At 38.5% G+C, this 26,085-nt stretch overlaps 2 protein-coding genes across 2 annotated transcripts in view; both read right to left on the bottom strand.

Moving 5' to 3' along the window:
* Positions 1-3,610: 3,610 nt before the first annotated feature.
* LOC145446356 (adiponectin receptor protein 2-like) lies at positions 3,611-16,682 on the bottom strand. The gene is made up of 8 exons (XM_080324622.1): positions 16,479-16,682; positions 14,898-15,055; positions 9,078-9,264; positions 8,437-8,524; positions 8,277-8,376; positions 7,086-7,217; positions 5,736-5,797; positions 3,611-3,888 (listed from the first exon to the last, which is right to left on the bottom strand). The coding sequence occupies exons 1-8, from the start codon at positions 16,589-16,591 to the stop codon at positions 3,766-3,768; spliced, it is 963 nt and encodes a 320-aa protein (XP_080180748.1). The 5' UTR covers positions 16,592-16,682; the 3' UTR covers positions 3,611-3,765.
* Positions 16,683-20,965: 4,283 nt separating this feature from the next.
* LOC145446362 (neuron-specific calcium-binding protein hippocalcin-like) overlaps positions 20,966-26,085 on the bottom strand; it is a 32,532-nt gene continuing 27,412 nt past the window's right edge. Inside the window, exon 5 of the mRNA XM_080324629.1 lies at positions 20,966-22,367. Within this exon, the coding sequence (XP_080180755.1) occupies positions 22,297-22,367 (71 nt within the window). The 3' untranslated portion in view covers positions 20,966-22,296. The remainder of the gene's footprint in view (positions 22,368-26,085) is intronic.

Below are 26,085 nucleotides of genomic sequence, written 5' to 3' on the forward strand. Positions count from 1 at the left end.
CCTTATCCTACTCCAGACACCCTGAATTTGGTGATGTAGCCACTTTTCAGATGTAGGAAAATTGTATAGGAAATCTAGGCGTACTCTGTACACTTGTACAGTGATATCATAGCCTACGAGATCGCTTACGGACAGACGGTCCGGCTTTTCAATCGGTAAGCTGTGTGTAGGTGGGTGTCTGATTTCAAAGACTAACTTTGTTTCGACACCTTCCTGTCTTTTCATTGTATTGCAGTTTTGTGGTGTTTTGAAATGATGAAATATTATTAAACTGATACTGATTCCGATGTGGATCAGGCCAACGATATATATCAGGGTGTCGAAACCCTGGCGCAATGTACAGAACGAATAGGCCTACTAGTCGGCCTTCACCAATTACCGGACTACGACCTGACATATCGATCTCGCCTTCGGTCACTTGCCACCTGATTTCATCAATTGCCATTTTATTTTATCTTCTTTTACTTTCATTCAGTGTGCTGTGCATGCCTCCTCTTTACTTCGCCTACGCCCAAGTGGGTGTATGATCTCAAAGACTAGCCCTAGTAGTTTCGGCATCTTCCTATCATTCATTGTATTGCAGTCTTGTGATGTGATGAAATTTTATGAATAAACTTGAACTTGAACTTATATATCTACCGGTGGACCACGTAGGTATATGGCTAATGATATATAGCGTTGAATATTGCAAGAGACCGTGTACCGATGTTGCTTAGGCGAGTACTGCGCAATGGATGGCGTGGACAGAATATGGCGCTGCAGACTGGATGACCAATGATATATCATTGGAATAGCCTAACTCAGCGGTTCCAATACTAATGTCCATCGTCCAAGCACCTCGATGGTTCAGGAAAGGAAAGGAATTTAGTTTATTTTTGTCCTTGATGTTTTTGCGGCATGTACACCGACTGCGATCTGCGCATATGCATATCATGAGTGCATGTGCAATGTGCATATGCCGCTGGACAAGGAAGGTGCAGATATAGCCTTTTACGGCTTTCGAAGTCTTGCACCACCCATCCATGCTATCCCAGTAATGGATGAGCGCCAAGCAGGAAAGCCATGGATACCAGTGTTACTAACCAGGTCTTTGGTCTTACCCGGCCGGGGATCGAACCCACGACCTACCGATCAAGAAGCCGGACGCTTAACCATTACGCTACCTTATCGGATAGCGTAAGACGAAAAGAAAAACTCGTTTGATCAACAGCATCATAAGTTTATTATTAACCACCACAAGATTGCGATGCATTGAACTGATAGTCGGAAGGACTCGACTTGGAGCTGTCTTTTAATTAGGGACCTACCTACTGGGCCTAGAACATGTAGATAATGCACGCAAGTAAGGCATATATATACAAATGCTTGTATTGCACACTGACTGAAAAGCCACGAAGAAAACGTAAAAGGATTAGCGATGAAATGAAGTGGCACTTGTCAGTTGGCGAGGTCGATATGTCAGATGGGCCGGTAATCTCGAACGTTGTATATCATTTATTCAATTGAATCTGCTTGTATCATGACTTGGACATGCTCGACAACCGTCTGATCATAGCAATTCATAGTATATTTGTCACCGAAATACTGCTCCACAGTTGTGAACCGGCTTATCACGATGCGTTATCTTGTAGTTCGTGCCTAACATGGTATGGACGACAAGGAAGCGCGTGTGATTTCCGTAGTACGAGCTTCCGAGGTGAAAAGGTCATTGAATTTTGCGATGTAGGCAAGTGATCGTAGTTGGACCGTTACACAAACTTTATGGTTTCCTCATATCTTCTATGTCGCACCGGCAAAAGTGCATTATTTTCCTCATAGTTTTAATTATACCTTGCCTTACCTCTCTAAAACAGTAGGCCTAGGCTACAGGAAAAAGACTGTTTGATTTTCGTCCATATCATTGCAGTCTTTTGACGATAGAGATGCGAAAAAGCGATAGGTCGTATAGTCAGTTAGTAGGCTACCACCGGCTCGAACTATTTGTGGGTTCGGACATAAGGAATGGTCCAAATTCATTTCGATAAAACTTATACGGATCCTTTAACCATCTGCTATAAAGTCTTGATGTGACGTGCCAAACATTGTCATTCGGGATCCAGCCCCATCATATTCATCGGAGCATTCCCGTTGCAATTCAGATTCTCATTGGTAGACCTACTTGGCCAATCTGTCAATTTAACATACCACGATTTAGACGTATTAAAATAACTTTTAGGCCCCACGTAGACCTATACAATTAAGGGCTAGGCTACAACACAGTGGTGTAACGACGCACTTCCGGTTGAATCGAATTTACACAAGTCGCGCTAGTAAGCTATGCTATAGGGTTACCATATTTTCAGATCCGGAAAGGGGGACACTTCTCGCAGGCTGCAATCGGACGAGAAACCGGAATTTATACAGCCATGCAATTTCATCGGGTTGGGTACAAATAGGTCAATTTTCCGATTCGACTCCCTTATATCAGCCAAGTTGACTAAATATAATTGTCATTTTTTCAACTCTACTCCCGAAATACTTCTCTCGTGAATTCGGCCCACATTTCGCGTAGTCCGTGGTCTTTTTAGGTTGAAAATGGCGACGAGGAGGACAAATCCTCCTGCAGGAGAACGCATGGTGATCGAGCCATAAACACGACTATCCATCTATCACCCAAACCTTGTCCTAATGTCGATACTTCAACGCTGCTTGTAGCGAGAAGCAGCACGGCTGCTTTACCGTACTCGCATAGCGCTTATCGATCGGACGCCCCAGAAACCCCCTATTACAGTGTCAAATTCATCACTTTCCAAATCTGCAGATTCTACACCACATCATAGGAATTTCCTCTGCATCTTACCTCAAGATAGTGACATCGTCAACCCCTACGTCAACACTACCCTCAAAAGTAAGCTGCTTCAGTGTACAATTGTACATGGTACATACAGTGACCTTCAATACGTTGATCCACTGTTCAACTTGGTAAGGCACTCGAAAAGCTTCTTCAGACGGTCGAGATGGTAACCATGAGCAACTACGAGGAGCGCAGTCAAGTAATTGAACAAATACGCAGCGGTACGATACCGTACCATTGAATTTAACCAGAGTAAGTCGACAATCTAACTAACAGTGATAGTCGTCAAGGGTTGTTGTTTGTGGCATTCATGGTGTTTGTCGAATACTATGTCATTGACACCAGGCCGCTATTCCTTATTTTTTTATTCCGTATCTGCCGACTCGTGGCACGGCCCACTTCTAGGCTTTTTGTAAGACACTGCTTAAGCGGATGAGATGGCGAGATGAGCCTAGATAAACCTCCAAGGTAGGAATTCGGGAGTCGACCTCGAGCCCACAACCCATTGGTGTTGTAGCTGCGGATTACACCACTGCGCTATCTCGCCACCCACTCGTCCAGGGTGACCGTCAGCAACTAGTAGATAATTCGAAAGAACTTGGCATTCGATTTTCTTTGTTAGATGCTGGCGGTTAACCCTGATGAATGTCAGCCGAAAGTATTCGGGTTTATTTCAATATGAATATGAATGAATTACGCAATTGCATACTGAAGTTCTGTACCTCCATGAGTCTCTAGCTGCATCATCACTAAATTACCAACAGTAAGTTATAGAAATTATGCTGAGGTATATATTTAAAATATATTAATCGGGGTCCGATAATGCTATCAACACAAAAACCATTTCATTCCACAGTACTCAAAAAGTCATGCTCCTTTAAATTAAATCTGAATCGACAACACAAAATCAGGCCGGAATACGTCGGACACGCTCATAATCTAGCGATGCATTTGTTCCCGTCGTGAAAGCGATATTTTTGAAGATTGGAGATTCCGTGGAAGTGAACGACGGCCGCTAAAACGACCAGGATGTGAAATATTTGGTGACTCTGAAACTGGAAGAAATAACAATTTCGTTGGTTAATTCCAGTGCAAACTTGAAAACCACACGCCGCGCGGAAGCTTGCGCCATCGCTACCTTGCTCACATGATCAGAAATGGACAATAACAAAGCACTACTTTTCGAAATACTTCAAGTCGATTTTTCCTACACGCGCTGCTTCCTGAAGTAGTCGTGATTTTCAAGTACTTTTACTTCTACTTGACAGTTCAAGTTTTTAGGCTAAAGTAGGCTTCAATTTCTACTCGAGTATCAACGGTGAATACTTTGATCGCCTCTGCATAGAACTGATACGTGTATTATGAATGAAAGATCTATAATAGCCTGTAAAACTGTGACATTTTAGAGATCTTCAATACTTGATTAATATTAGGTATAAACATTTTACAGATTCCTGCACAATACCAGGTAATTCCCTTCGATGCAATGTGGTGGTTCTTGACCAGTGTTCAGATGAGTCCCGGGAGTTAGCTGAGCCAGGCTCAGGGTTTGGCGGAGGCCAAGACATCAAAGGTCACAATGATTTGCAGTGAATGTCCATTATAATCCCGTTTTTTTTTTTAAATCACGTTTCAATGGTGCTGTTTTTTTCACACTGTTGTTGACGAACATTTCATTCTGTGCACCCTTACTCTATAGTAATGTATTAATGTGTAACGCGCTGGGTTGTAATGACTCGAGTCACGAGTTTTTGGTGACTTGACTCGAGTCATTTTTTCAAATGCGCACAATGACTCGACTCGAGTCAATTTGTGTATTGACTTTACTTGTACTCAAGTCAGTCTACATGACCCGAACCAAGTCACAAGACTCGAGACTGGGACGGCCAAGACAGACATTTCATTGTAGCTCCGAAGAATAGTGAAGTCACCATATTATCGGTATCTCGTCTTACAGTCCTGATACTTGGAAAATCGGGCCAGAAACTATTAGGACTGAGGAAAATTACGATAATAGGAATGCGAGCCATTCTATATCACTCGAGCAGAGTTGAAAAACGCGATTTGAACTGGGTTGAACTCAAAACTGAACAGTGAACGCAGTGACTTGGACTCGACTCGGTGGTGAACCGAAAATAACTTGACTTGACTTGAGTCAAAACTATAAAAGTGAGATTGACATGTGACTCGGAACCTTGCGACTTGGTTACAACCCTGGTAGTGCGGTAGATTTTTGTTTTTGCGACTGGGGGAAAATTGTGGTTGGCTGAATGCTTACAGATCAGGTTAAGACCCGCTGTTTTAATGCTAAAACACTTCCTGTAACAGTACGGCATGATGACACCAAGCCAGACAGGTCTGCAGTTGTCAATGGTAATGCCACCAGGAAATGACACGGTGCCAAAATATCGATATCAGAAAGCAACAAAGAACGTTGGACAGCTCGTGTCATGACACACGAAACTACGCCTCCACAGAAATTTAAGTTCTATAAATATCTTGACGCGGTGACGGCATAAGCATAAATATACAAGTTCAAACCCAAGTTCGTTACATGCACATACAATACAATCGCAGACCAAAGGTAGCAACAACCCAGGGTAACTGCCATAAAAGAACTTCAATATAGGCTACTAATTCTGTCGCAGACATTGATTGATGGAGACCACAAATTACACATAGCAACCATGCATCATACGCCAAGATTGTAGATCATTAACATCCAATACAACAGAGATTTCAAAGCTTATATAACCTTCTCCTATAATCCAACATTGACATAACTTGCATAGTCATCCAGGTAAGCAAGGTTACCAAAGCCGTATTATGACGCAATTCAATGAGATGAATCATATACAAAAGAGTAATATTGAATATGTCAGAAATTTTTCATTCAACTCACCCAGAGATCGCACTTGCCAGGAAGGTATTTTTCAGGAATACGCTGTGCATAGAGGAAAGCACCTTGAAAATAATGAACAAAAATATTAATTCAACACAAGACTTGTAAGGCTAAACATAATAAGTGGGGCGTTTTTTAAATAACGGAGGATTTATACCTAAAAAATCAAAATTTTGACATTTTTGGACCTTAAACATCAAAATTTTGACCAACTTTGACCTAACGTATGCAAATTAGGTGTTTTCCCACATAATGTTAGAATTGTACTACTTATCTTCATTTCTGGCTGAAACTGTCTGTCAAAGTAGTTTGACCTGAAAAAAGCTTTTTGCCTCAAAAACTGACAAATTTTTACATGAAAAAACTTAATGTCACCGAAATCTGGCCCTTTGAAGAATTCCAGTAGTTACATTACGCATTATGGTAGAACTAATCAACACATTTTGTAGTACGTCAAACGATACTTTCCTACATTCCCGGGTAAAAAGTGTCTGTCCTTACTAGGTAGCTTGCCAAGAATGGAGAAAGAACGTTAACAGCAGCAGTTGTTTGCTGACAACACTGAAGTTGTGCGCACACTGCTGGTGACACACCGTGTTGCTTCATTCTGGCAATGTTGTCTACATCACTATTTTCCATCATGCGCTTCTTGATATAGGAACCATGCAATGCCCACGCAGTCTTGCTTCAGTTGGGATATTGCGGCACGTCGAGCATAACACCATGTCAAATTACTTGTTTCATTTGAATGTTTATTATTCACAATGAGAAGACAATGGGACGTCTATAAAGTAGGCTACAAGCAGTAAAATGCCAAATGATAAGTTCACCGACTGTGCAAAATCTGCGATACAAACGAAATGCAGGTTGCAAAAAAGTTTTACCTTTGTAAAAAATTTTGACATTTTTTGAACCCAACGCCACAATTTTGACATTGCAAAAAAAATCGCCCTAATAATAAGCAGCCTGATGAATATAAACCTGACTATGTAACGCGCACATACTCATAGCATGATAGAGAATTGCTGAGAATGACATCAGCAGACTAAACTTGGGCTACTGTGCGATAGAACAAAGTACAATGTCTAACAGTGAGGTACTGCAAGTCACTTTCACAGCATATTACGAAATCAAAGCTCACAAAATATCTACGGATCAGTCATATAAAAGTTTTACTACAAATAATTTTCTTTATCAATAATAGGATTTATCCATGATTGGAGTATAATAAGTTTCATATTCAAATCTTAAATTAGATTATAATTAAATTTAGACCATAGAAACATTCAAAACATCTACATAGACGACTAAAATAGTCTATCTCCAAGTCTGACCGGGGGCTGTTCTCACCTAAAAGATACAAAAACGCCATTAGTCCAAGCCAACCAATTTGGCCAATGTACACTGCATCCACAAATCCCATCCTTATCATTGTGTGAACGCACGGAACTATTCCGCTCAGTCCGAGGGCAGCGAATACAGCTGCGAAAGTAATCGAGGATTAACAAAAATTGTAATAATCGACGAATCCTTGAGGAAAACTATCAATTGCTCAATTCATCAAAGAATATTGTGCAACATGCATGCTGCAGTCAGGGCTAATCGTCAGCAATTAGTAGAGAATTGAAAACAACATTGCGATACCGAAACGATTGTTGATATACAATGTTATTTTGATTTCTCTACTAGTTGCTGACGATTACCCCTGATGAAGGTCAGCCGAAATTATTCGGGTTTATTTCACTATGAAAATACCGGTATTATACAATATGTATGCTAAGACTTGTCTGTGAGCGGTATGTCCTTGGGAAAGATATGTTATCAAAAGGATCGTGTCAATATAACTGAAACATGCAAGGCTGTTAGCTTTTCCAACATGACAAATACTTTAATGTGAGCTGTCCTCCAACATATCAATTCATTATGACGTTAAACAGGGTGAGGGACGAAGAAATTAAATTTTGTTGATCAAAACTGAAATCAGCCGATTTCGCTATTTTTGCTGAAAAATTTGGTGGGTTGACTAAAAAAAAGGTCGCCGCTTTCGATCGAGCCACGAATTTCCCATTTAGCGTCATTTATGCCCATTTTCACTCGAATCTATCCATTATCTTAACTCTAAAAGCTGTAAAGGAGGACGAATTGCCAAAAAGGCGGACATTTACGCGTCCTCGTAGGACATTTTCAAAAACCTGTAGGAGTACAAACCACCTGAAGGAAGCCGTATGGTAATTGGTAACCCAATGAAACGACCAATCGAGGTTTCAAGACGGCCACGGCAAAAAATAGTACCAACACTATCATTTTTGTGGACAAATCCATCCCAAGTAGCATAATTTCAGTTTTACAGTAGTGACCATATGATAGCGTAGTGACCATTTCCTGATCTGATTTCTGAACACAGACAGTATCTTTGAATATTTCAGCAGAACAGTGCACGCACATGAAGCAATAAAATATTGATCAGCACAGCTGAAAACTACTGGAATTCCTAATTTGGTCACGGAAAATTGAGACGTAAGAAAAACAATATTTACTCACTGGCTCGCACTTTACGGAATCTCGCCGTGCTAAAACTGTCCCATTGTGACAGAATAATACAAATAACACCCAAAGTGCAAACGGAGCTCATATAAACAATCTGAAATAGGAAAACAACTCGTGAATGCGGAAATAGAACATTTGAAACGGACTCACAAACCTTGGGTTTTGTATCGCAGTAAAACGAATAATATATCCAAGGCACAAAAGATCCCATGATCATCAGAGCTATACCAGAATAGTCTAATCTGAACGGAAGACATTCAGGTTACCAAGGATAAAACAAGAAAGCCAAAACAGGCTATTGTACTATCAGGGTGATGATTACGATATCATGTTTAGGATAGAGTGGCCACGCCAGTATGGCAACTTATGCAACACTACATTATTCAGACTATTGAGTGTTATGATTGAGTGGAAAATTGATGACTAGGTAAAATCTTTTGTGCCTACCATCAATAGAACACAGGACAATTTTGGCCCCTGAAAAAAGACGAGACATAGGCTATTGCGATATTTCCGATGAATTATTCAAATTCAAATTTCAATTAATGGAATATATTACTCCTACACATGGTAGACAGCTGAGGTTTTATATAAAATTGTCTTTATAATATGTAGCAATACGAGTAGCTATAATTCTAATTCTAATCTAATTTGGAAAGCTGAAAATTTTCTAGTTGCCCCGTGCAAGTCTGCTCCTGACGAATGTCAGTCGAAAATATTGAGTTATATCTCAATATGAATATATTATTCCACAGTATCTGTCAATAATATCTCTCATGGAAACAAACTTCATACTTTCCAAATATTCTGTAAACTCTTTCGCTGTGACAGCCGACGGTGTGGAAAAGTGTCGAGAAGCACAGGCACAGGATGGCTCCGATAAAAAATATGGTGAACACTGTTTTCTCCTGCCATTCGGCCACAAAATTACTGCTGTCCAGGCATTGGAAGTAGACCAATATCCCGCAGAACATGATGAACCCTGCAAAACGCAACGAGAACACTCTCAGAATGCCTCAAAACAATCGATTAATGTTAGGGTAATAAATTACAATGTAAGGACTACGAATTAGGGTGGAGTGAAAAATGGAAAATTTTGAATTTCAAAACGGACACTTGATATATGTGGTGCCAAATTTCAAAAAAATAATTTCTATAATAATTTTGGGCTCGTGCACCCTCTAGTGGTCGTGCAATTTCACCGAACGAGCCAAAAATAGGTAATTTCGCCATATATGGATGACCGCTTATGCTAGAAAGCTGATTTTGGGCTTAAAAGATGCGGAAGCAACAAGTTTCTATCTCACTTCCACAGAACTTTGTCTTAAAAATGAACAGAAAAAATGTTACAAGCAAATTATTGATTTTTGGCTGTTTTTAGGTACAATTAGGGAGGGACTAAAGCAGTGGATACGATGCCAAAAGTGTGTAGTGATTGATCCTATGACTGACAACTCCATAATGAAAGCACATAAATTGCAAATCCATATTGATAACTCAAAAACATCAATTCTATATTGAAAAAAGATAGATTTCGAAGATCGTTTCACAACCATAGTATCAGTCTGCACAAACTTTAAAGTCTTGTTTCGTATTAAAGAATCTCATATGCTTTCGAGAGTTCAGATTTTGTCTGAGGAGGCTCATCTCTACGTTTAAATCGCGACACATGGGCAGATGCTTCGGTCACCATTTTAACGTCTCTTTCCACGGCCTGGTTGTGTCAAGGATGATTGAGCCTTAATGGTGATCACCTTAGATTTTCCAGCTCAAGTTTTTGATTGCTGGTGGCTGTTCCACATCTTTTAGATTCAATTCGACAATTTAGTAGCATGACTCGGCCTTGATGTTTATAATTGGGACTTTAAACAATCTGATTCTAGTGCCAACGTTGTTTTTAGGTTTCGGTTTATTATCATATCCTCCTTCAAAGTCTCCAATTGGAGTCTGGTATTCTATTTGATCTGCTCATAGTTGTAATCTTGTTAACTCTGGTAGTGAAACCATCTTCGAAATCTATCTTTATTCAATATAGAATTGATGTTTTTAAGTTTTCAATATGGATTTGCAATTTATGTGCTTTCAATATGGAGTTGACGGTCATAAGATCAATCACTACACGCTTTTGACCTTGTACCCACTGCTTCAGTGTCTCATTTTCCCGAAAAACAGTCTAAAAATCAATAATTTGCTTGTAACTTCTTTTCTGTTCATTTTAAAGACAAAGTTCAATGGAGGGGAGATATAAACTTGTTGCTTCCGCATCTTTTAGCCCAAAATCAGCTTTCTAGCGTAAGCGGTCATCCATATATAGCGAAATTGGCTATTTTTGGCACGTTCGGTGAAATTGCACGACCACTAGAGGGTGCACGAGCACAAAATTATTATAGAAATTATTTTTTTGAAATTTGGCACCACATATCAAGTGTACGTTTTGAAATTCAAAATTTTCCATTTTTCACTCCACCCTACTACGAATATCTAACAAGGAACGAATTAAGATGATAAACAGATCAATCTTTGTTAATAAGTCGGACTGAGCTGAGGTGGTCAAAGTATTCATTATTGGTAATCAAGTACAGAAGTAACATCGCAAATTTATACTCAAGTAGAAGTAGAAATAGCTGTCAAGTAGAAGTAGTAGTCTAAATCACTTGAGGAAGCATTGCAAGTAGTTTAACTCTACTTGAAGTAGAATTACTTTGTTACTGACCCCTCTGGGAGTAAGACGGAAGACAAGGAATGCATGAAATTATTTTGATGCTATATTTTGATTTACGGTATTACAAATTGCACATTGCACATTTATGTGCAATGTAATCGCATGCAATCAAATATCACAGATATTTTCACACCGTTTGCAGGAAAATCTACAGGACTTTTCCTGAGCAGATTGTGCATTGTACGGACATTATTATACATATAATATGGCATTTAAGGGCTCATAATAATCAATAGGACGCTTGTTCCTTCGATTTCCAGCTTGAAAATTTTATTCATTATCAATTTAATTCATTTTATTAGCTAGGCTACTTAGTCGTTCAGTTACTTCTGTATACATATGGGGATCTCCCTTCTATTGTTGCTGGCTGTTTTGAGAAGTCCTGGCGTTACAAGCTCTGTTACCAGGCAGATAGGGTTACAATACATATATATATATATATATATATATATAATAATATTCACAATACTTTAATAGTGAAAGAAAGCTTAACATTAACAAAATTTTTTGAAAATGCATTTCTGTACTCTCGAGTTTGAATGAATTATAAATCTATTTACAATCACTTCGTGATGATTATTTTTCTAGATCCTGAACACCAACAGCTATCAAGTCAAAATATTGTGAATATTCGGATCGATTAGTTAATTCGGTTTCAAAATATTTGAAAATCATAACAGAACAACTATTCCCAGACATCACCAAAACCGTTAGGCTATAGTACTAATCTAGTTTGCTGGTTCAAATCAACTGTCAGTAAGATTGGAAGTGAAACTATATAAACAATGGGAAGTGAAACTGCACAAACTATTGAAAGTGAAAGTAAGTAAGCTGGTTTGGAGAGGTTTGGAAAATTTTATTCCAACAGCTATATCTATCATTCCCTTTCAATTTCAGATAAATCAATCATCGTAAAATCCACAAAATATGCGCTGCAGGGGTAATACTGGCGTTCAGACCAGAGAGAAAAGATGCAAGGTTGGCAATGGGGATGGTGTAAACAAAATAATTTGTCAAACTGTAACTATATTTGTAGATCAGGCCTTGAAAAAATCATTTGACTACGCTAGCTTAAGTTCAATAGTATCCAGGGTCAGATCATGTCAGGTGGTCCAGAAAAATTTCAACTTATGCCCCCACCATCTCAGATTATCATGGAAATTGGTATGCTTAGAAAACTTTTCTTTCTGATTTCAGAAAAACAAATTTTATGAAAATCGGTCAAGTAAAACTGAAGATGTGGCCGTTCAAAAATTGCTGTTTTTGTGATCGCTCAAGCGGAAAAAATGTCATGAATTTACACATGTTATTGAAATCTGCTATATTTTGGTCAAATTAGGGCTGTTGAGGGTGACACTTTCACACTTGTTCATTTACATCCTACTTGATACTTTGCCCCCTTCTTTGACACCTGGGGCTGCATAGTCTGACCTTTAACCCCATGATTCTGTTCGCGTCTTCGAAAATCGCTCACGCGTGACGTCATTTTTAATTGCAAATTTCTTTTGACCAAGAGGTGGTGTCATCAAGTGTAAGGTGTCATTGGAAAGCTCCTGATAAGGACTTTCAGAATCAACTATAACATTCCTCGCTATAGAATCATTACATACCATAAGAGTGTCATGAAACTAACCTGCAAATAACATGTTTTAATTGAAGATCTCACCTTTCTCAACATGACACAAACTCTGTAAAACAACTAATTTTACTTTTATTCTATATACAGTACCTATTGTACTACACACAAGGTAGTCAGTATAACTCAGAACAGATAATTGCCGACATAAATTATGCTGGAAATAATTTTTGGAAATTGAAGAAAAATTTGCTACACAGTTTGAGGTGAACACACAGTACTTCAAAAATGAATCAGAATTCACAACTAACGCAATGATAAGATGCAATATTTTATGTATTCTACACAATACATTTGGGCAACGATCAGCACTAAACAATGAAATGGACAATAACAACGAAAATCAATGTCAGCGGGTTGGTAGATTTCATTTTATGGTGAGATATCAACTATGCACTTGCACATATCAGATATATATATTTATCTTTGATGATATGTCTTCCAAACTTCTTTGACTTTCAGTGTTGTTTATACACACTCTTTTTGATGCTAACTCGGTCTTCCAACGCCGGCATCATCCTATTGTTTTTGCTGTTTCAAAAAAACTTCACAACTTTTTCAATTTTTTTATCTGAAAGCATCTTCCATTTTTGTGGTGGTGGCAAAGAATAACTCCAGTGTCTTGTTCTTGCTGTTTCGCATCTCTCAACAACCTTCCACTTACTCCAAAAATTTCCGAGATTTTCATTCTTGACCAATTGTTAAAATTTGAATTTTTTGAGGTCTTGTTGAATTAGGGCTATTGTTTTTTTCTTATATTTTTGATACGATATTTCAAAAGCAACTTCATTTTCATATTCGTCTTTTCCCGTCCCTACAAATTCTTGAATCTCATCAACATGTAAAACCTTGGCAAGCTTTGTTTCAACATCGAGATTCAATTCTTGCATTTTTCTTTTTCCGTATCTAATTTTTCGATTTCCATAAAGAGAATGCAGCTTTACTGGCGATTCACCAACAGCATGAAGACTCTGATATGTGCATTGTTAATATCTCACCATAACATGAAGACTACAATGCATGAGATATTGCATCTTATCATTGCGATAGTTGTGAATTCTGATTAATTTTTGAAGTATTGTGTGTTCACCTCAAACTGTGTACCGTAGCAAATTTTCTCCATTATTTTAAAAATATCTCCCAAAATTATTTCCAGCATAATTTATGTCAGCAATTATCTGTTCTGAGTTATACTGACTACCTTGTGTATAGTACAATAGGTACTGTATATAGAATAAAAGTAAAATTAGTTGTTTTGCAGAGTTTGTGTCGTGGTAAGAAAGGTGAGATTTTCAATTGAAACATGTTATTTGCAGGTTACTTTCATGGCACTCTTATGATATGTAATGATTCTATAGCGAGGAATGTTATAGTTGATTCTGAAAGTCCTTATCAGGAGCTTTCCAATGACACCTTACACTTGATGACACCACCTCTTGGTCAAAAGAAATTTGCAATTAAAAATGACGTCACGCGTGAGCGGTTTTCGAAGACATGCGCAGAATCAAAGAGTTAAAGGTCAGACTATGCAACCCCAGGAGTCAAAGTAGGGGGCAAAGTATCTAGTAGGATGTAAATGAACAATTGTGAAAGTGTCATCCTCAACAACCCTAATTTGATCGAATTATGGCAAATTTAAGTTACATGTTTATATTTCTGACAATTTTTCCGCCTGAGCGATCACAAAAATGGCAATTTTTGGACGGTCATAACTTCGGATTTAGTTGACCTTTTTTGTTGAAATTTGGATTTCTGAAATCAGAAAACAAAGCTCTGTAAGCATGCCAATTTTCATGATGTTTCGAGATAGTTGGGATATGGCCTGGACCAAGTGATATGATATTACCCTCCAATCGTAGAAATACTACATCAGCAAATATACCAACATGTTGCTAGTTGTAGCAACTTGTATTGAACAGATACCAGTAGTCTAATTTTAGTTATGGAACATTTCATGGCTTTAATATGCTACAATATCGTATCATGTAAAATTGTGATGCGATAAATCATCTCAAAACTAAACCGAGTGATTTGAAGAGGAAACCTTTTAGCTTTACTCAAGTACAGACGCACACTGTTTACCCAAAGGTTAATTATTAACCAGCTTGTCCTAAAACCAGTGAAGCTCACAGACTGATAGTCATTAAAAGCAAAATTTACGAGGCATTCTTCATGTCATTAGCCGGCATTAAATCACTGCAAAGCATTATACGGATGATTTCACGGGCATGCATGCACAGCTAAATCATCCACAAACCTATTAAGTGGGTCCAAATATTTCCTGTTTCAGTATGAAGCCGAAATATTGATCCGAAGCAGGCTCTGAAAGAAGGCATCTGCGGCCTATGCCAGTGGTGTAAAAACTCATTATCTTTCATCCACTCGGGGAGTTGAAAGAAGGAGACGACACGCCATCTGAAACATATCAAAGCCCATCATTACTGATTAAGGCATATGAATCATTCATGCAAAATTATGGACTTTTTAAACGAACTTTAATGAACGAATGGGTTTTAACACAAAGCGTATCATTATATACAGCCCGTAAAGAGGAACATAATGATCATTGATCATGGCAGGCAAAAGAGCAAATACATCAAGTCTCATTACATAATGATTTCACAATAGAACTAGGGCTGAGTAGAGAGATACAATTTTAACAGGAACTAAAACTACACGCTCCTTTCTACTAAGACTTGCTTGTATGTTAGCAAAGAGATGAATATTGATCCTTCTTTTTCCAAACCTAAACTGTTCGCATCACAGCATTCAAAACATGTAGTACAGCACTGTAGAAATGAAATTTCCATGTAGTCGCGAGTGATCAACCCACACCATTGTCACATATAGAATGAAATAGTACATTATGTTTGAATCTTGTTCGAAATTTCATGCCGGTGACGTCATATTTTGTGATACGATTGTTGATATACAATGTTCTTTCCAATCATCTACTAGTTGCTGACGATTACCCCTGACGAGTGTCAGCCGAAAATATTCGGGATCATTTCAATACGAATACCCTATTCAATTAAGCTTATGCTCTCTCTTCGCACCGATTATTCGAAATTTCAAGCCGGGGACGTCATATTTTGTGATACGATTGTTGATATACAATGTTCTTTTCAATTGTCACCTAGTTGCTGACGATTACCCCTGACGAGTGTCAGTCGAGAATATTCGGGTTCATCTCAATATCAATACACTCTTCAATTGTATATTGAAGTTCTGTATTGCCATAAAGCTCTTGAAATTAGTATGGTCGTAAAACTATAAAATTATCTTCGTGTGTCGTAGAATTGGCATTATTTTCTTTGTTGTAGTTTCAAAAGTACAAATTTGAACTTCCACATTATTGATAATGTATTGAAATCATAATGAGTGATACTAGGGCCTAGTTTATACTGACTTGAAAATATTTCAATTTCAAAAAAGGCTTCCACAGGGGAAAATGGTACCAAAACTATCATTCTCGTTGATAAATTAACACATAGTGGCAAGGAGTGTCTAATTTCAGTACCTGGTACTCAAAAAATCATGTTTCACTACTCGACATACATCATTAGAATTAATGCTCCATTCAGATTCAAGTGCTAGTCCTAATACTCGGTTAATTTAATACCAGGCTGTGGTGTGTTCCAATTGTTGTATTATGTTATAGTAAAATTAGACTGTTTACAATGCAATGGAATATGTCATGAAGAGCCTTAGGCTAAATGCCCAAGGTTGTGAGAGGACAATGCATAGCAATGATAAGAGAAGAACTGCAGAGGGCAGAGCACATAGTATTTGTTGTCTACTATATGATGTGATATTCGAATAACACAAACCCTGTTACCTGCCGTCCCAGACCTTATGGGCGATTCTGTCCACAGTATCCAACGCATCATGGAAATGATCTCTGGGCTGTCGTCTTGAAGTTACTGAGGCAGGCGTTTCATCTTCAACCATTACGATGACAGTACGATATTGTGTGTAAAACTATTGTAGGCTATACTATGATTTGAGTAAATAGACAACACTGGCACGAAAAGAGAAGCCTGTGAATCTCTTAAGAGTATAAGCACAACCATTGACCGATATTCAGACTTACAAGTAGACACCACTCATTTTACAAAACTTGCAACTAGAACTAAAACTTCTCATTTTTCTAAACTAGCGATTAGAACTTAGACTTAGAACTAACTACCGTTAAAAATCCGCAACTAACTAAAACACAACGAATAACTGACAGGTCTGGTAGGCCTACGAATTACATAATTGCAAATGAGTCAAGAAATAGCCTGAAGAGGTTATAGGATAGAATCATCATTTTCAAAATGACGGGGTTTTGACTTTCGAGTATGTAAAAATGGGAGGGTTCCGACCCCCAAAACCAACTCCCTGGCTACGCCACTGTTAGTAGTGATAAGCTAGCAATGGCCGCAAGAACACCGTTATCACGATTCACAATGACGAGTTTTTCTATAATCAATTTAAAAAATGAGTAACTATACCAGTGGTCGGGAACCTTTTTTGTCCGAAGAGCCATATTGGCCCTATTTTTCCATCTCAACTCCCAAAGAGCCATACATGTCAATCAACTGTTACGTCATAATTGAAAATTCGTGACGCCATGGTAGCACTTATTCGAACTCGCTACATGGGATTCCTCGTGTGTGCCATATCTTCTCTGTAAAAACTGGTATTTATTGTTCGAAAATAAAGCTCGAAACGAGAGGTAAGGCACAGACGGGCCAAGCCTCACCATTAATAACGCAATTCATCGTAAGTAGCTTATAATTTATTATAACTGATATTAATCGAATGTGACTGTCACACTGATTCTGAAAATCTAAATACTTATTGACCTCTCTATTCTCAAAGTATTCGGCAGTAACATAACATTGCGCTACACGCATGCAATTTATTGCCGGTACTAAACAGAGTTATACTTACCAATCTAGAACGTGGATAGCCATGGCGTTGTTTGTAATTCGAATTTGTAATTGTGAATGTCACATCCACAACAGTTCATTTCGCGCCGTAGATCAGGAAGATAATGTGTATTTGAAAACTGCGTTTTTGAAATGAGCGTCGCCATGTCTGCTATATGCTCTTTGATTAATCAACATATCGCACAATTCAAGATTTCGAGTTGGGTACATAGAATTCGCGACGTATATTGGCCGCCGGCGTGACAGTAACATAAATTTGATGATTCTGAAAAGTGGGGGTCCGAGCCCCCAAACATGAAGACAGCATTGTCTTTACCTCTCAAAGACATGTTTATACTGCCACGAGAATAATTATTTTGGCCGTGATGAAATTTACCAACAAGTCGCTGCAATATTGATCAATTCAGTACAAAAATAAATATTTGGCAAAGAGCCATATCTTATACCCAAAAGAGCCATATATGGCTCGCGAGCCATAGGTTCCCGACCACTGAACTATACAGTCACCACATAGGCCTACTCACTTTTCCAAATCTGCAACTAGAACTAGAACTGTCAACCAACCAGATTGGTATTTTCTACAAGTCTGCGAATGACTCAACTCAGCTACATTTTTCGAAAGGATCCACTCAGTAGTGACACAAAAACAGATTGAGTCAACTTGAAACTGAAAAATATGCAATTCAAGCTTTGTAGAGAACTTAAATTAATGAAATTATTGAACCTGCGTACATGTTGCATTGCTGTCAATTACAACAGCTAGGTCTGTTAGTACCAATAGTGCTTGAGCACTGCTGCTTTGTGAGAAGATTGATAGCCCACATAAAGTAGAGGTTCATTCAAGGTAATTATATCTGTAGAGTGTAAATTTCGATTTACGACCCTGTCAAGTTTTCCTACAGGTTATCTGCACGCTAATGTTATAGGTATTTGATTGATAGACTATTCACAGCTTCTTCCTAACTTTTCATAGTATCATAATCTTGCGATTCTTCGAATCCTCAGCAATATTCAGCAACAGATAAATGGAAATGCCCATAGGTTAAGTTTATGCTCGATATCCTTCGAGATTCACCCAGGCTTTTAATAAATAACTTTCCGATAAATATAGAACTGCATATGCGAAAGCTAAATACAACTAAATACTCCATGGGCAGATAACGAATATCACAGGAAAGTAATAAAAAATATAAAACCGTAATCGAATTTTATATCTCAACCTCAACCCCACTGGTCGCTCAATATATGACTTGAACTGACATTAATGACAAAGAAACAAACAGGTTGGTGAAAACTCACAGCTATCGGGCAAAATATTACCCTTTACTGAAAACCCAGGCTGACATTGGCAACGTCCAGATAGGCTACGGCAAACCGACTTAAAATTTCTTATGCTCAGTCACTCTGGTTACGCAATAAAAATGAGCTGAGTTGTTGATCGTTACTGACACCTTGTGAAAACTATAATTAAGGAATCCTGCAGTCGTTTGTTTGTATTTTGACATACAACAGTGGCTCGTATCGCCTATTTAGGTTATGTACGCCTCGACAACGATATTAGTAATGTCCAGTATCTTTGAATGGGTAATCTTCCGGACGACTTCCACGTTCACGCTCTTTCGGCATCGGTCTATATTGTTTTCATGCGTCCATATGGGTGTCCCAGGTGGGTGTCTGACTACTCCGACTCGTTTCGGCATCTTGCTATCATTCATTGTATTGCAGTCTAGTGCTGTTTTGAAGTGATGAAATTTTATGAATAAACTTGAACTTGATCTGAATCTTTGTTGTCGACATTTTTTGGCTCGGCAGTTCTTCACTATCGAATGAAAACATTCGAAATATTTTTACATTCAATACCTTTACTCTGGACTTATTATATATACTGCATACGCAGTGAGTCAGCGACGAGGAGCCCAGAACCTCGACACATAAATACAGGCACAATCTGGGTCAAAAGCCATTTCCAATGGTACCGCGGCGGTGGTATACATTCTCGGTAGTAGCATTCTCGGTCGTGTCCATCTCGGTAATAGCATTCTCGGTATTGTCTTTCTCGGTAAAAGCAATCTTGTTATTGACCGGACACGGCAAAATCGAGGGTGCGGTTACGGTCAACCGAGGTTTCAAGGCTTCCGCGATGGTAAGAAAGTATCGAGACAATATTTTAGTGTGAAATGTGAATAGCATATGTTTTCCCAGTTGTCAAAATCGACAGACACCCATGCTCAATGGTTAGCTTACTCTACAACCCATGCCCTTGTGAACCAGAAGTCTCGGGTTTGATTCCCTCTGGCTACTCCGCATGGTGAATAACCCAGCCGCTGATGTAGAAAACTAGTACCGGCCCTGAGCCCGGGTAAATGATTCTGGTTCAATGAACTGGTGGTTGCTCTCTTATTGAAAATTGTCAATTTAATCGCTTCGACATCTTCCTGTCTTTTCATTGTATCGCATTTTTGTGGTGTATTGAACTGATAAAATTGCTAATAAACCAATGATGATGATGATGATGACAGCCAAAATAATCATCCCGCGAGCCTGACTGGAATCGCTGGCCGTTTTGCCTAATATATCAGGTGAGCAGCGATGATTTTCCAAATTGAAGAAATTTGATTAAAAAAATAAAACATAGTGTGAGTACAGGACATCGATTCCATACATGCCCGCGAGAAGGTTTTGAGCGGTCAGCAAATTCGTTTTCGAAATTAGTTTTATTATCAAAGGCTGAATGTCCCAGGTAATTAAGTGTGAATTTGCGAGGCCAACCGAAAATTTGATTCGTCTGACCAGTGACCACGAAATGTGTGATGTTGATGACTCAAATATAAGTTCCGACTCATTAGCATAGTCAGAGGCCAGCTACATTTCCGTAGATCTTCGCATATTGCCATGATGTGCAATATTTCGCGGCAGAATTGTTTCCAAACAATTTAAGCCTGTGGCTCTTAACGGCTGGGCCACAGAATTAGTTATTCGGAAAAAAATATTGTGAAGCTGATACTGTAACGTTTAGTTGTGTTTCTCTCATAATTCCAGCAAAAACATTCCTTTTATGAATTTTTTTTTCTATACGTCCAGATTTTCGGCTGATTCTCATCAGGAGCGAACGTCATATCAGCCGAATTCGAAATATGACAAGAAAATACCGCATTTTTTTGATACACGCGCGATGAGCACATTTTAATATTAATTCCCATTTTGCGACGTTGAAGCGATAGATACTTACACATCCCGTTTTGAAGAATCGCATTATTTCGAGGAGTCACATAAGACCCTGTGTGTCGGTAACAGATTGTAACTGTAAAAATGACATCATTTCTATCGTCATTCTTCTGTCACCGGGGATTCATCCACAACAATCAGTGTAAGTAAGTGACCACGGATCTTGTATATTTGGTGTCGTACATAGATGTACCTTTATTGCAGGAAATCACTCACAGCGAATTCACCGAATTGAAACTGCTCCATAAGAAGCAAATACAAGTTATACACGGCGATAAAAAAAAAGGACACAATCGCGCCCCGTTTCGTCATTAGGAAGGGGCATTAAAACTGTTCCAAAACGAATAGCATCGATAGCACAGTGTGGTCCTCAACCTTTTTGTCTTCGCGCACCTCTGTTGGATGTCACGGACTCCCACGGACCCCCCTCAACCTCTAGTTCAAATTTAGCTCAATTATCGTGCAACCGTCATATTTCTTGTGCAAATATTAACTGTCGGTCAGTGATAAACAGCAACAAAATGACTTTTCTTGAAAATAACATCATAATATTAATGTACAAATTGGGTAGACTATATTATTTCAGAGGGAATTCTACAACTGCATTTCTTCAAAAACGTGGTCGTGTCTTGAAAATCCGCGTCTTCGATTTGATATGAACGCTTGCCGAAAATCTATTTCCTCAAATATAGTTGGTTGGTGAATGTTATAATAACGCATAGCGCTTCTACGACACCTTAGGGTCTGATCGCAAAAATATGGCACCAAAATTAGGAAAATATTTTTCTGTAATCAACATATAGCGTCCAGCCTGGTCATTTCTATCGAGCGTTGGTCATCTTCGACTTTTTAATGGAATAGTGGTTATTTGTATCAGTCTAGTGTCTAGTGATGTCCCAAATTTAAAAAAAAATGCAAATGAGGTTAGCAGACATCTTGTAACTTTAAAGGTTTCGCAAACCCCTGAAAATGCTTCGCGGACCCCCGGTTGAGAACCACTGGCTAGCATGTTACCGATTCAATTGTTCATAACTTCGGAAAATCGCTTCAACTCATTCCAGCGTTTCATGCAGTCGTAGACTTGTTGCGCTCTTCAGTGATTTAATTAACGTACGAGGAAACAATCGCAGATGCTTTTGATTTCGACAAAATCTCGAAAAAGAGTAACTGCAAATTTAGGAATTGGATGTCAGCATAAACTATACATTAAAATAATACTTGAAGACTTGCAAAATGGCTGTCTTTGTGCGACGGGTCTTTTTACACTGCCAGCGTGTATGTCTCACACAACACTCAGCAGGGTTGGTCAACTCGAGTCGTTCTTGAGTTGTCTACAAAAACGATGCTAAGAATGAAAAGCGTACAACACGCTGGCAGTTTGGGGTATAATTATCACACGACCGACTATTTGGCTTTGTTGCAGTTCGGTTATAGGAATTACGAGTTTACATCGACCTTAGCACATTTATAAGCTTGCTGGAGGTATGTACGGTTTCAAGTCAAGATTTGGACTAACGACGAATCCGTCTTGGCTCCTCTTATGAATTCGGATCGCGAGATTTTTCCTGTAAAGAAAACAAAGACATTGTTACTTAAACTTGAACTACATGAATATAATTTGTAATCTTTTAGAGCGGTGCTCCTCAACCTTTTTGTCTTTGCGGACCACTTTTCGACCGTCACGGGTCCCCGCGGACCCCCTCGAGTCTTAGTTCAAATATAGCTCAATTATCGTGCAACCGTCATCTGTCTTGTGCAAATATCAACTATAGGCTAGTGATAAACAGCAAAAAAAATGACCATGAACCAATGAACATATCATGTCCGGCCTAGTCATTTCTATCCAGCATCTCATCTTGAAGTTATTCTGGAATAGCGGTTTATATCCGTTTATTGGGACAGACTTCAAATCTAAAATGTTTTACAAACATTTCAAAGCCACCATGATTGACTTTACTACTCCAACTTTTATAATTTTCCAGAATATCCAGTAAAACATCTCTAAACAGAAATATATTTGTGTCAGTAAGCTATTGGCAATTTGGAAATTGAGATGAATTTGCACAGTATAGGATATTTCATCTTGGGCGGCCATTCTGTTGATGAGAGTCCTGAAGTTTTAGCAAAGAAGCGAAACTGCATCGCGATTTTCTTGGTTTAGAATATTACAAATTAGGTTATCAATCCTTTTGCAAATTTAGAGGTTTCGCGGACCCCCTGAAAATGCTTCGCGGAACCCGGTTGAGAACCACAGCCTTAGACCATACCTACTTAATTGCACTTCGTGACAATGCTGCTGGCTGATTAAGTATCATTTCCCTTAACTTGACAGGGTTTCAAACTTGATCATACCCAAGATACGGGCGAAAGAAAATGAGAACTTGACAAAAACTTCAAAATGTGTAAAATAGACATAAGCTATACTTTGATTCCACAGCGACGATACACAAGACAAAATCAGCCTTGGATGTTTTTTTTTTTGCATATGCATTCAGCAAAAGGCGTGCGATTGATATAAACATGTCACCAACAGCTCACAGTATAATATAAAATAGCATAACATGCATTAGTCTTCTACTAAAGTCTAACGAAATATAGGCCTACGTATCGCAAATATATAAGGCCTAGGCGCACATAGCAAGACGATGCTCGACCCGAGTGGAATGCGATAATTATTATTTATAGGCCAAGTCGGATAGTCGCTATTTTGGGTTCGTCTATATCGAAAACAAGCTACAATACCCGTTCACACGTATCCAATTTTGCTTTTTACTACATATTGCACAATTTATCAGCACGTATATGCCTGGTTTAGATGCACTGAATACGGAAGGTGTATATCTCCAATTTTACCCAACATTGGAGTGCAAATTAGGTAAACTCCCTTTTCTGGTACCGAATCGTGTTATAACACCTTTTTAAAAGGCGAGCTTTAGTCAAATACACGAATTCTTATGGAGATATATCCCAGGGGTGTCGTGCACAGGGAATCCGTGTGCGCAAAATATGTGTATTTATCAGATTCCCACCACAGTACGGGGTGTAAATCAGCTACACCGTAATTTCAGGTGCCAAAGTGTTATTTCATACCCTTCCAATGGGGGATTATGAGTTAAATACACCAGTTGACATAGAGATATATCCCAGGCCAGGGGTGTAGTTCACTGTAAATCCATGTTGGGAATATAAGTCTGTGCAACAGGCGTGAAAAATAGGCGGAAGGGTGTGAAAGCACAATTTCGCACTTAAAAGTGCAGTTGAGCTTATTTACACTCCACATCCACACGCTATGGTGAGAGCTTGATAAATACACACATTTCGGACATACGGATTTACAGTTCATTACACCCCTGGGATATATCTATGGTCATCGGTGTATTTGAGTCATGTTCACTCATTCGAAGAGTGTGAAAGAACAATTCACACCTCAAAGTGCCTTTAACCTGTTTACAGACTACGGTAGCGTGAAAATCAGCGAAATACACTATTTTCGTTTACAGTAAAAACGTAAATAGAGCCCACTACACATCTGGGATATATCTAATTATCTATGTAAGGCGTCCCCACCGCCACGAAAATTGCCGATACTTTTTACATCAAATGGCCGATACCGATTTTGTTTAAAATGTGATATTGACTAGACTCGCTATCATACCTTGAAAACAGTATCAGTGTCGTCCATTAGATGTAAAAATATAGGCAAATTTCGTGACGTCATATCGCTCTATACTTTATTTCATGTCCAAGCATGGCCTACTGAAAACTAGTAGGTCATGGTCCCAAGTCATTCAAACAAAAGCTATAGGTTTTGGAAATACGCCTAACGCTAGCTAGATACCATATCTTTTGAATATATGGGGTGGGATTGTTAAAAAAAACATTTAAAAAAATAATTTTGCGGCTATATGATAAAAATGTTAGGTTGACTAAAAAACGGTGAACACCAAATTTGACCCAATTCCAACTAGTAGATGTAAAGAGGTTTGAAATTTCTGAGTTTACCATCATTTTTTTTTTCAAATTTTACTGTTAACCACATGAAATTGTTAAATTACCTAAAATAACGATGCAGAACAGTTTTTGCTCAATTCCAACCCACAGAAACCAAGTTATTGCAGTTGAAAATTTTGGATTCGAAAAAATAGCATTGACGGTGGGAAATCATAGAATTATGAATGGAAAACTAAATTGACTTCGCTTTTAAGGGTTGGAATTGCATCAAATTGCTTTGCGTCGTCTTTCTACCAGACTCAACAATTTTATGGGGTAAACTGTTACATTAAACAAAAATTAAATATTTATGCATTCAAAACTTTCAGACTCCTATAGCGTCACATCTACTGGTTGTAATTGAGCCAAATTTTGTGTGCAACGGTTTTTAGTCAACATGACGATTTTATCAAACAGCCGCGAAAATTTGAACAAAAAGTTATTTTTGAACAACGCTAATATCTGGGCTATCGGTGAAGATATTAGTTATCGGTCCCCTCAGTTTCGGCTCAAAAACACGATATCGGCCGGGGTCTAGTTGCAGTGTTCTCAACAGATATCTATTTAAAGACTCAATAGTTAGGCAACACCAATGCCTTTACCAACTGTGTGATATTCTAAAGAGGCCGTTCGCACGACTGAATTAACAAAATCTAATTCCGTCAGAGCAACCGAAACCGTTGCCTTGCCACGCTTAAAAACACGAAATCGAAGGCAGTTTGCAAAATGTGCGGCGCTTCAATATTCGCGCTCTATTGACGCTTCTGCGAACCGTAAACAACCACTCAGATCAAGTTGACCAGGGTATATTACAGAGATCGACCGCTAGAAAATCTTGAGCTTTTCCATATTGCGCTAGAATTATAGCTACACAGCAGCATTTTCTAGATTAGATTAGAATTAAAATTAGACCATAGAAACATTTCACAAATTAGATTATAATTAGTTTCGCAGGCAGCGGGCTAGGTAGAGGCTTACGTGAGAACCATGGAACGCACAACACACTTTTCTGTTCATTCGTTTATGTCGTTCAATAATTCTACTCTAATTCGGAAAAACGTGTCTAATTCTAATTCCGGTCTAATTTGAAAAAAAACGGGTTGCTATAATTATAATATTCGTCGATGTCGAAAAAATCTATGTAGCTATTAGATATAATTCAAATTATACATATTTAGCTATAATTCTAATTCTAATCTAATCGGAAAAAACTGTGAAGCTACATTATTCCTATTCTAATCCAGTTTGGAAAATTTCTAGTGAAATGTGACTTTGATTGTTACGGCATTCTTT

The sequence above is a fragment of the Botryllus schlosseri genome, chromosome 9, assembly GCF_051294905.1.
Source record: "Botryllus schlosseri isolate E-star chromosome 9, Bs_hap1, whole genome shotgun sequence".
Classification (NCBI taxonomy): domain Eukaryota; kingdom Metazoa; phylum Chordata; class Ascidiacea; order Stolidobranchia; family Styelidae; genus Botryllus; species Botryllus schlosseri.

Coding starts and splice junctions, on each gene's coding strand:
- LOC145446356 (XM_080324622.1), bottom strand. CDS start 16,591: ATGGTTGAAGATGAAACGCCTGCCTCAGTAACTTCAAGACGACAGCCC. Junction 15,056..16,478: donor CATAAGGTCTGGGACGGCAG/GTAACAGGGTTT, acceptor GATATGTTTCAG/ATGGCGTGTCGTCTCCTTCT. Junction 8,525..9,077: donor GTTTACAGAATATTTGGAAA/GTATGAAGTTTG, acceptor TCTTCCGTTCAG/ATTAGACTATTCTGGTATAG.